We start from the raw sequence: 13,146 nt of genomic DNA on the forward strand, positions 1-13,146 counted from the left end.
TCTTCTTATCATGATTATCATATGAATATTACTATTCATCATATGAATATTAATATTCATTTTTTTTAACTTCTTATTCATTACTTATTCATTTTGGTATATTTTCTCATTGAATACGATTTAATTAAAGTCTCTGAAGAGAAGATAAAACGCAAGAAAAAAGAATTCTGTTTTCCGTGCGCATTAAATTGAATCGAAATGTCACGGTTCGCTAAAAGCTAATGAGCAGTTTATTTCATTTGCTCGCTCGTCGATCAATAAAGTAAAGAAAAAAAAATTTTAACGAATTTCACTGAGAAAATCTCCGTCAACATTATCTCCTCGATATATTCTTCATTCTGTGTTATCGAGAAAAATGATTAAATCAAAAAATATCTATCACAATGATATCTATAAAGTCAATACTTTCTTATTATAATACATATTTATATATGCAATATAATTATTTCATTAAAATATTCAATTATCATTAATTATTATCTCGTCAATGTCTTCTTTTAATATAAAATATAGTGACATTCTGGCTGAACCCCAAGAAAACTGCTGACAAAATTTTCGCGAAGGCATGTAACTCGGCGCATGATATCCTCTCTTAATGGGATAATAAACTGTCGTGACAGCTATGTGCAAAAAGCAGACTTCTTACCTACGACTGATGAGCGTGGCACCGTCAGCGTATCAGTATGAGTAATATTATAATAAATTTCTCATTTAAACAATTGCAACTGGATTTACTTGTAATGTCAAAATTGTCCATATAACAACTGATAAATTGTTGTACTTTTCGGCCAGCAGGTAAAATCTAAACGCGCATTCCAATGAATATTTTCAGAATAGTTTCCTCTTCAATAAACTGACGAAATCTCGATGAGCGTGAGTATAATTTCATCTCTTTTATTTACCGTGCACGAGAGGATCATTTTTTTAAATTTTATATCGAGCAATTCGAGCAGTGCGTGATATCCACATGAGCGAATAAAAACATAAAAAGCAATATGATGAGAGTTTGGACAATTGTGAGCATTGCGAATATTTTCTTTTTCACGAATTTCATATTCAGATTTATATTTATAACTTTTATTTGCTGCCAGTAATCAAATGTAAATAATATGGTAGTTTTGATCACACGAATCACGAATATTTACATAATATAATAAAATACCGATTAAAAATTTATAATAAACTTCTTGTTCGCTAATCACAAAGTTTCTAATAAATAAAAAGCGAAAATACTAAATGTATATATATATGCGAAATTAATTTCACAATTTTTGATTACAAAATTTAGAATTTCTATTAATATGTACTTAATCGACTATTAAATTAGGATAAATATTATAAGCTCATTATTAAATGAATAACATAGCTTTTGTAATAAAATATATATTATAAAGTTCTTAATAATTAAAGCACAAAAAGAGAGAGAGAAATTTGAAAAAATTTTACTTTAAAAACATTGGAAATATTCTTTACATATCTCTTTTTGATGTATATAAGCATTTATATATAATCTTTTTACGAAAATGGTTAATTTAATTAATACAATTCATCGCTACATATAAATAAAAATAATTCATTCTTTTCTTTAAAGATTCAGCAAATAAACATTAACAATAAGCTTTAAAATAAAGCATTGATAAAAATTAATAAAAGTAAAAATATACTAAAAATTTTTAAATAAAACATACTAAAAAATTGAATGAGAAAAAACAAGCTTTAATTTTTTCATAAAATTCTATTATTTTTAATAGCTTGCGATGTACACCCGTAAATATTTTAACTTCAAAATAATTACTGAATATTTTTCTAAATTTCAATATGTATATTTTTTATTTTTATCGTTGGTCATTCATTTGAAATGTTCATTTTATACAGATCTTTTCTTTGCTTCGATTGTATAAAACAATTTCAAAATATGTCCCGTTTTAAGCAATTTGTCGAGTATGTTGCAATAGCTGCGGATTAAATTCCAAAACGCAAAAGTAAGTCGTTCACATTGATGCACAGCGTACGGTGCATCACGTATGGACATTTACGTAAAAATTGCTTTTTATTCTCGTGAGAGAGGAGCTGCATCGATACATCCGGATGCGTGTACAATAGATAAATTGAGCGCGGTGCTCCAACGACATGACAAATTCTGTTCTTTTATTTTTGCCCACCATTATCCTTTCTCGCGCTTTTTCAAGATGGTTTTCGAACGATCACCTACGCGATCGAAGTTAACCGACAAATATCGGATAGTAATCTTCGTAGAGCATTGTTCCTTCCTTCTTTTTTTTCTTTGCAATCAGACTATCCAGATTGCGACGCGCGCGAGAGAGCTTTGCAACCTTCTTCTGTATCCCAACTATCGTGTTTTGCGTTGAATTCGAAATTCTCGACGCTGCTATTTTGCTCGACTGCATTTCGATTTCTTTCCACGAGCCAAATTAATTACTCGTTTTGTCTTTCTCGTATCTAGTTGAGTTGGCGAAATCGCTTATATATGCAATACAATTGGGAGATCTAAGTACCTCTGTATCGTAAAACTAAACTATCAAATATTAACTGGAATTTTATCGGAAACCTCTTTTTTGAAAAACATTTCAAATAATTTGTTATGACAAATCGAAGGATGTATGATAAAATAATTTGTTTGAAAATCAAAATCATTTTGCATTATTGAACATTACATCATTGTATTCCGCATGATTTTATAGTGGTAAATAAGCTATAATAGAACCTATTTTATAGCATGCATTTCGAACATTTTGATTTCGGAATTGTGCGTATTACAGTATGCTATTGTATGGTTTCCTGCCTATTCAAAAGTATTTTCACTCGCTGAAAATCACTTTACCTTGATTAATATAATTATTTTTACAGAATTTGATTACATGATTTGAGTCTGACGCATCACTATGCTTTAACCAATTCAGAATTAAATTACCTCTTTCGTAATACAACGCCCAGTCGCATTGTGCATACTGTGTATGCACAATGAATGACTAACTACTCTTTTTTTTTAGCGCATACAAAATTCATCGACTGAACATTTAAAATATTTTTAGTAAAATTGCAAATTGAAATATCAAATCCAAATAAAATAACAGGAAGATACAGCTTTTATTTTACGCAGTTTCAGAAGTTAAATAATACAAATTTTAATTTACTATATATATATTGTATATATTGTAGATACATTAATTTTAATTTATTTCTGTTTTGTCTTATTATCATCTGATATTTATCACCCTTCATCACTTTCAACATTTTTTAAAAACCTACATTGAAAGAGATGTCCTTCTATGAAAGTTTAAAAAAGAAAATTGAAGGATATTCTTATCGTAAATTCTAATCCCCAAAAACTTACCTTTTTAAAAAAAGGTAAAAAAAGGGCGCCAAGTTCAGGCACTAATTGTATCCAACTGTCATATTGTCTACAAAAGTAGTGATATGTGTGTGTGATTTTTGATTATAAAGAATTATTACATCAACATCATCCTTTACCGTCTCTTAGAACATTGCGAAGTAAATTAGAAAACTGGAAATTTTTAAGCGAAACTCCTAACAAAATTTTTCATTTTTTAAAAATCGAAATTTCACAATTTTCAAACTTAATCAATAGAGATTGTTTAATTATTATGGATGAAATCCAATATAACACCTGAATTGTGTTACGATAATTCTACCGGGACCTATGTAGGTAATGTCACATTACCTGAGCATGATACTACTGAGGTTGCGACACATGTACTTGTATTTATGCTAGTAGGAATAGCACAACGATAGAAACAAATCGTTGATTATTATTATACTAGCAAACATACAGACGGTAGTAAATTTAAACCACTTATATTAAAATTCATTGAAAAAGCCCATGAAATAGGATTAGATGTACGCTATCATTTCAGACATGGGTTCCGCTAATCAAGTCATGTGACGATCTTTTGGTGTAAATGCTGGTAAATACTCAATTGTTGTAAATAAATGCCAACATCCAATGGATGATAAACGCAATTTATATTTTTTTCATGATGTATGTCATGCTTTTAAAAATGTTAAAGAAGGTATGCTAAATAATGTAACCATAGTGATACCCGATCACTATGTAAAATTGTATACTTTGCCGACTAATATAGCCAGTTCGAAACATTTTAATGAATTGTTGAATACTCAGAAAGATACTGATCTAAAACTCGTACCAAAATTGAAACATGATTATTTAGTTAGGTACAAATAGTTCCAAAGAATGAGAGTGAAAGGTGCTTCTCATGTTTTATTTCATGATGTAAGTATACAGTGTATTGATTATCAATTGTGACTATAGTCAAATGATGATTTTACCAGCAGTATCAATAAGTAGAAGAGATTATATCTTCAAAAATCTCTATAATTTTTGCGTGTTGTTTTACAATAATTTAATGATCACATAAAAAACATCAATAAAAATATTAAAATAAGCTTGTATATAATCGATAAACCAATAAACAACATATGCATGCAGAAATATTTAAATAGAATTTTAATGTAAAAGCGCTTTTTTTTTCAAACTAAATTAAAATTATCAACTTATACATATTTATGTCATGTCGATAATATAAATACATATAAATTTATATCTCATAAATATAAATATATAAAACATAAACATACTCTTTTTTTAGCAGGATTTAAATTATTTACATCATAAATGTTTTCTTTTACGATTTTTTTCCTATTATCGCTGCGAGTTTTTTAGTCACATTGTAATGCGAAAAATTCTCTTAGAATGTTTGCAAATATGAAAGATCGATTATGCATATCATGTGTCTTGTCATATCATACAAATTACAATAAAATTGCACTTATATCTTTGTGTGTTTGGGTATAGTTTGTTTAATACTTTATATAATAATTATATAAAAATATATTGTTATACATTATAATTATATAAATAATAAAGAATACACTGAAATTATACTGACAATAAGTGATAAGAGATGTAGAATGTCCTGTATAATTAATCATCAATTAGATACGAATTTATGTATAAAATAAATAAAAAATGTTAATTAAATTTTTCACAAAATTTCACTTTCAAGAAAACCTATTCTAGAAATTGAAAAATTAATTGGAGTTATATTTCATTTTACACGATTAATAGATTAGTTAACAACTTATTTTGCTGTTTCTTCATTAGTGCATTCACGATGCACTCTGTGATCTCTGACCCACTCATAAATGTGATTCTGAAAAATATAGCTTATTAAAAAATAAACTACTTCATGCTACAAAAAAAACAAAATGTAGAACTCTAATCAATAATTTAATAAAAAAAAAGATAAAATCAAGCTTACTTAAAAACCCACAGTCTGGAAAATCATAAGAATAAATCTCATCAGCCACTCTGCCTTGTAAGATCGATGATACCATAATCTATAAGCGCCAGCAGTAACGCCTATTCCCGAAATGACACCAATAGCGAAGTCTATAAATTATAAATGATTGTTGATAGTATATATTTCATTTTATTATTGTATTGATACAAGCAATGCAATTTAATAACTTACAGAACAGCACAAAAGATAAATAAAATACATACGCCAGATGAACGTCTAAAGTTTAGCATAAAAAAAAGTTAGATAAAGTCCATAAAGGAAAGCAAGATGAATATAAATGAAAATAATGACATTTCTCCAAACAATTTCTCATTTATAATCTATTGTACGTAGTTTTTTCGCCGACACTTCGTCAATTTCTCTAAATTTCATTACAAAATTTTCCAATGTTTATTGAGTGTCATGCTGTAAACAATATGTTTAATATATATAATAGTAAAGTGTAGTGCCTTTATTTAACTTCTACAATATTCTTGCATTTCAGTCAAAAATTTTAATATTACGAATTTTCACATTATAATTTTTTATCACATATTTAACTATGTAATCATTTTTTATCTGCAGTTCTTTTATTTATTTCTATTTTAAAATCATACTTGATCTCTGTTGTCATTACTTTATCTACTTTTATTTTAAGATCATATAATATTGATCACTCGCAAAAATAAATATTTTTAGGAAGTTTTATATTTTATATTAAAATATATATGATTATATCGGAATTTTTTCCTATATTGAAGAACATGCATGTACATACAAATACACAAGATAAAATATATAAAAATATATTTAAAAAATACAAAAATTAAGGAAAGAAAGAATAAAAGCTACAAAACGTTTATATTGCATAATTTTTATTGAAACTCTTAGAATCTTGGAAGAAATTTAAAAACTGTAAGAAATGCAAAAAATTCGAATGATCAAATTCTCAATATATTATATAATAATTTTATTATCATTAACTATATTGTGCAATCATTACTTTAATCTAATTTCTTTTTTTTAAATTATCTTTTTATATTTTAAGATATAATTCCATATAATTTTTAGTATTAGATTAAATTACAAGAATTAAATTACAAGATTTATATAATTATTACATATTTTCATTTTTACAATTAATTCTAAAAATATAAATATAAATAGCAAATTACAGCAACAATATAATATATAACATACAATATATGTAGCATAATATTTTTTTATTTAAATTTTCAATTCATAAATAATAACTTTGTGGAAGATAAATTATTTTTATTAAAAATAATTCAATTGCACTCTAATTAATTTTGTTATATGATCTATCAGTAACTCCAAAGCATTTTTATAGTATCTTTAGTAAACATTAAAAAATGTTATTATATCAAATTAAAAAAATTGATACAAATATTAATATTTTTAATCCTAAAAATCTGATGAATCCGTTGAGGATAAATGTTTACATTATTTTAATCGAGTGATCTGTTGTTGAATTCCGAAAAAAAGGAAATATTTATCTTTGTCAATCAATTTTACGGCTTGGATGTGATACACTTTGTCGTAGAGAAAGATCTTTTTTCATTACGACATTCCTTATAAGCTCTTCGAACGGTTGCTTGAGATCGTATGCCCAATCAATTTTCGCGCAGAAATCAATAAACTTCATAGTAAAATTTAAACTGTAATTGCCTAATTTGGCCGCCTTATAATCCCATGGAAACACGTGATGATAATTGTGCCAGCCTTCACCGAACGTTGCAAAGGCAACGTATTTGTTTTCCGTCGGATTTATGGACTTGTTTTTAAAATGTATCAAATAAAATTACTTATGCAATAAAGAGATACTGAAGCTTCTTTCAGTCAAGTTTATATAAACACATTCGTGTAATTTCTATCTGCTTACGCATTATATGGCTTTGAACCCCAAATGTGAGCTATACTGTTGACGAGTGTCAACAGTGTGGCTCACATTTGGGGTTCAAAGCCATATGATGCGTAAGCAGATAGAAATTACACGAATGTGTTTATATAAACTTGACTGAAAGAAGCTTCAGTATCTCTTTATTGCATAAGTAATTTTATTTGATACATTTTAAAAACAAGTCCATAAATCCGACGGAAAACAAATACGTTGCCTTTGCAACGTTCGGTGAAGGCTGGCACAATTATCATCACGTGTTTCCATGGGATTATAAGGCGGCCGAATTAGGCAATTACAGTTTAAATTTTACTACGATGTTTATTGATTTCTGCGCGAAAATTGGTTGGGCATACGATCTCAAGCAACCGTCCGAAGAGCTTATAAGGAATGTCGTAATGAAAAAAGATCTTTTTCTACGACAAAGTGTATCACATCCAAGCCGTAAAATTAATTGACAAAGATAAATATTTCCTTTTTTTCGGAATTCAACAATAGATCACTCGATTAAAATAAAAACGAACGTTGCAAAGGCAACGTATTTGTTTTCCGTCGGATTTATGGACCTGTTTTTAAAATGTATCAGATAAAATTACTTATTCAATAAAGAGACACTAAAGCTTCTTTCAGTCAAGTTTATATAAACACATTCGTGTAATTTCTATCTGCTTACGCATCATATGGCTTTGAACCCCAAATGTGAGCCACACTGTTGATACTCCATATACAGTCTAAACCGTAAACATAACGTATAATCTGTGACATGAAAGCTCTGGACCAAGTTTCATTCCATCCGTAAACAGGCACCATTACCGGCAGTAGAAAGGCAAAGATGAAGCTTAGTATCGGGAAATATCTGCAAAGAAACATAAATTAATTAGTACACATATAAAATTTCTCGTTATATGAAATCGTATGTTAAATGATCTTGCAAAAAACTCTTGAAAAGAAAGAAGATTAACACGAAAGTGTAAAATTTAAAAAAAGGAATTGCTAAAATATCGTATTTAGAATAATAAATGCATTTTCAAGATGAATTATATGTATAGATATAAATAAATTTCACACACATCTTATATTCTTTTTCGTTTCTTAGATAATTATTTCAACATAATATACCATAATTAATATCTTTAAGACATGGACTTACTTGCAACCAAACATGGCGACAGGATCTGCCAATATATCTCTCATATCGATTTGACTACCCTTTCGAATCACATCTGGATGTTTCTTCAACATCAACCAGCCAACGTGAGAGAAGAAAAATCCTCTGTTGCTATTATGCGGATCCGCATCCGTATCCACGTATTTATGATGCACTCTATGATCTCGAACCCAGTCAAAAAGATTATTCTATAAAAAATTATTACAAAGAAAACTTTTTATTACAAAGAAAACTTTTCCCTCTAGCTCAAAAAATCAATTAAAAATTTGTTTACCATGCCGGCCGAAGCATACCAAACCAAAAGTATAATTCTAAGCGGCCATTTTGCTTTGTAAGCTCGATGAGTCCAAAGACGATGAGCACCAGCAGTAATGCCTATCGCTTCTATCGCAATGTGAATGAGCACTTGAGACAAAAAGGATCAAATTAATTAATATATTTATGAAATTATGCATAATTAATAATATAATTATACATATTTTGCACGGATGTCATGTATTGATCGATCTACAATAAGTCCATTATAAAACGCTACTATAAATTATAACGACTTTAATTAAATATAAGATATGAAATTTTTGCAAAAAATTATATAAAGATTAAAATCTATCTATTTGATCATACAATCAAATTTAATATTTTTAACTCGGGTATTCTCAAAATGGAATCAAATATGTATGTTTGTTCACAATGTGTTTGTGGTAATTGATATAAGTGACTAACGCAATGTCTGTAATGAAATCAAAGTTATACAATAGAAATGAAAGCTCTGGCTTGTCTGCTGTCAAACTTTTATCATTCTTCTCTTTTATCACGTAAGTCTAATCGATTTGCTTTCAGTCAGTCAATGTCGATTTCTGTAGTTAACTACGGCATTCTTAGTAAACGTGCGATACACTTTCAATGAAATTATTATATATGTGAAACGTTTACATATATTTGTAAAAGAGTATTTAAAAAAATAATCAGTCTTATATATTGAAAAAAGGATAAATTTCATCTTTTTTATTTAAATATTTTTTCCTGTAAATTAAAAATTCGAATTAACAGAATTTGCAATCTTCCAAAGAATACTCACTCCAAATGTTCGTCCTGAAATCTTTGCACCATTCAAAAGTGAAACAAGCATACAACATGCTCATATGAAGAAAAATAATAAATATGGCATTAAACCACTTCACTTCAGTCTTGAACTTGAACAATCCTTCAGACTTTATACATGTTTCGTCTCGGTTTTGCATATCATCCGTGATGATTGAAGATTCCTCTTTTCCTTCGCAAAAATTTTTCTCCGCATGCATTTCAAGGTGTCGTGCTGGTCGAGGACATTAAAAATTCATAAAAAATTATTAATTATTGAAATATCGGTCTGAAATTGCATATATAGGCTGAACTATAGCAGAACTATCGGGAACTCTTGCTAAAAATAATAATGTTCCACGCGTTTTGGTACTTTAGAGGGAAAAGTGTCGTGCTAGATTCGTGAAGTTAGCACGACATTTTTTCGATTTCGATTTTTTAATATAAGGAATGCGCAACTCTTTTTAATTTTTTCAGGAACTGTAGAACTATGAAAAGTGCTACCAGAACTCTTAATATTTTTTAATAATTCCAAAAGTTCATCAAATATATTAAATTTTCTGTGTAAAATCGCAATAGATCTAACGAATCAAGTAAAAATAAATACCGATATTATACGATTCTTTTTTATGTTTAAAATTAATAGTTGGAAGCATGACTCACCAAAAAAAGCGCGGAATCTGGTGAGTATTAATAATAATTTTATTCGGACTATATGCACGTTAATTTGCTGTTATTTATCGCGAAAGACAAAAAAAAGCGTGATTGGCCGCCATATCAAGGGGTTGGAAAAAAAGCAATAACTAATACTGGCAAAGCAGAGTAGACTAATTTGATAGGAGGATAATCTGATAGATAGATCAATCTCGTATCGACTTACCACTCCTTATAAATCCTCATAACTAGTTTGGGATGCTGAAGCCGGTAACGAATTGTTTCTTTCGCCAGGACGACACGCTGAGCAAACGAATAGCAAAATGTGGTTCTTTTCCGCCAACGTGCAATGATTATTTTTTTCTGCTGGTAGTTTCGCTGTTTGCGGATACAGATGAATTGTACAGGTGGACATACGATCTAGAGACAACGAGCAACGAAGTCAAGGAACGACAAGGACTGCGAGACCGATACCACGCGGCGAGTATATATTATTGGTAATATTTATAGAGAGAGAGAGAAAGAAGAAGAGAGAGACTATCGACACTGTCGCTGGCTACATTGTACAATCACTTAGCGAACTAACGGAGCCGGCAATTTGCACGTGACATTTTCGTCTACGGCTTCAAAGATGCGGATTATCGCTTATTAGTGATACGTATGTATGTATATATACATGTATATAGAGTAATTTATGATTATATTAATATCAAATATAATTATTGTTTATAAATATATTAATTATAAATAAGGCAAAAAATTATAAATAAAAATGAAATTTATTGATTATAATTAAGGATTCATTGAAATTACATAATTTAATAAGAGCAAGATATATAAAGAAGATAAAGAAAGAAATAATTATTTCTTGTATTCCTTTTTCATGCTGAACATAAATTTAGCTTCCAAAATACTTGATTATGTTACAATTTAGAAACATTTGACACACTAAAATTAATTAAAAAAATATTGTAATATAATTTATCATATTATACAATATATATATATATATATATATATATATATATATATATATATATATATATATATATGTTACAATAATTTTTAAATATAAAATTTTTCTAATATATATATGTACATATATATATTAGAAAAATTTTATATTTTATTTATAATTAAATCTATAATTTAGAAGCATTTTCACATTTAAAAAAGAAAATATTTATAAAGATTAATAAGAGAATTTCGTAATTACATTTACTATATTTATACAAATAATTAAATAATTAAAAGCAATCTATTAATTATTTTACAACTTTTTATACTTTTTGTCTATACATCTGTACTCCTATATAAGTATATATTTAGTTTATATCTATGTATATAAAAGATTTTGAAATTGCTGAATAAATTTGATGTCAAAATTAATAAATTTAAAATAGCTGAGATTTTTAATAAGTATATATTTTTTTCTTTTATATTAATTATTATTTACTTAATAATTAATTTATTAATTTAATCATTGTTTATTGATTATATTATTGTGTGACAATTTTATCAATTAATTAGTTTATTAATTCTTTTGCTTTTTGATTGATATCCAAGAAACATTTATTACTGTCAAGAATTGATAAGTTGTTATTTACAAAGATTAGATTTAATTTCCTATTTAATTCTTCTATTTAATTTTCGATTTAATTTTTTCACTGTATATTAAACTTAAGATCTTCTGGATCTTCAATTAATAATTTAATTATTATAATTCTTATATTATTTTCACTAATTATACTTTTTACTTTAGAAATTTCTATGAGATTTATTGAAGCTTATGTTTTTTCTATTTTATCAACTTTATATAGTATGGAAATCTAAAAGATTGGAATATATTCCAATTATTAGTCTAACATTTAAATTTAATGACCTAATTTCTTTAATTAATTTATATTGATTTACATTTGGAAATTTAGACTTTTAAGCTGAACAATACATTAGTAAAATTGGCAGCGCCAAGTTTTTTTAATTAAAATTTTTTTACTTTTTTGTTTTATATTAATTTTCAGTTTTCAATTTTTAAATAAATTTTTAATTTTTTAATATTATTATTTTTGAAAATTAAAACAACTATTTTGTATAACAATGTTTCCAATTAAAATATTTCTATTTAACTTGTACATGTTTTCTTCCTTGTACTTCTATTTATCTTGTACAAATTTTTATTCTTAGTTGCCGCAATGTTTTTATATCACTACTTTTGTAGACAATATGACAGTTGGATACAATTAGTGCATGAACTTGGCGCCCTTTTTTTACCTTTTTTTAAAAAGGTAAGTTGTTGGGGATTATATCACTTCTTTTTTTAGTCTAATTTGCTAAGAGATATTATATTAAAATATATACATACACACACACACACACACACACACACACACACACACACACACACACATGTATGTATGTATGTACATTTTTTTAAATATATAAGCAAATTATATAAAAATATATATAGAATAAGTATATATAATATATATTTTATATATATATATATATATATATATATATATATATATATATATATAATTATATTATATATATTTATATTTGGCTTGTAAAATAGATATATTTATTTACCTTGCGCTCCAATTATCATACCTTACTGGCTCTTGCGAATTTTTAATTAATAATTTTATTATTTATTATTTAACTTGCACTTTATTATTTATCACTACTCAAAATGCGGTTAATGATACATGTCACTAATGACACATATGACATATGTCATTAATATCGCAAATATCGCAAAGCGTCATTAGCGCAATCTTCCGTCGAGAGTAGGAAATGTACGTTTTCTCTTTTTATGTGTTGTGTACATGTGTGTTGATGACGATGATGATGATAATAAAGACGTTTCTTAATTGAAAATTTTCATATTTTTGACTTTGCGTTATGATATCTCCGTTTATAGATCACGCAGCACAAAAATAAAGATACTTTCTTTACACAATTTAAATCCGCTCTATCGATTA

The 13,146-nt window shown here is 27.1% G+C and overlaps 1 protein-coding gene across 1 annotated transcript; it reads right to left on the reverse strand.

The window, feature by feature from the left end:
* Positions 1 to 6,637: 6,637 nt before the first annotated feature.
* On the reverse strand, positions 6,638 to 12,880 carry LOC145977365 (acyl-CoA Delta-9 desaturase-like). The gene is made up of 8 exons (XM_083109292.1): positions 12,752 to 12,880; positions 10,389 to 10,582; positions 9,507 to 9,743; positions 8,703 to 8,833; positions 8,411 to 8,616; positions 7,934 to 8,116; position 7,874; positions 6,638 to 7,137 (listed from the first exon to the last, which is right to left on the reverse strand). The coding sequence occupies exons 3-8, from the start codon at positions 9,727 to 9,729 to the stop codon at positions 6,865 to 6,867; spliced, it is 1,017 nt and encodes a 338-aa protein (XP_082965418.1). The 5' UTR covers positions 9,730 to 9,743; positions 10,389 to 10,582; positions 12,752 to 12,880; the 3' UTR covers positions 6,638 to 6,864.
* Positions 12,881 to 13,146: the final 266 nt, after the last annotated feature.

Source organism: Camponotus vicinus, unplaced genomic scaffold (assembly GCF_025532165.1).
Source record: "Camponotus vicinus isolate PSW18456_S1 unplaced genomic scaffold, iyCamVici1.0 SCAF_9, whole genome shotgun sequence".
Classification (NCBI taxonomy): Eukaryota; Metazoa; Arthropoda; class Insecta; order Hymenoptera; family Formicidae; genus Camponotus; species Camponotus vicinus.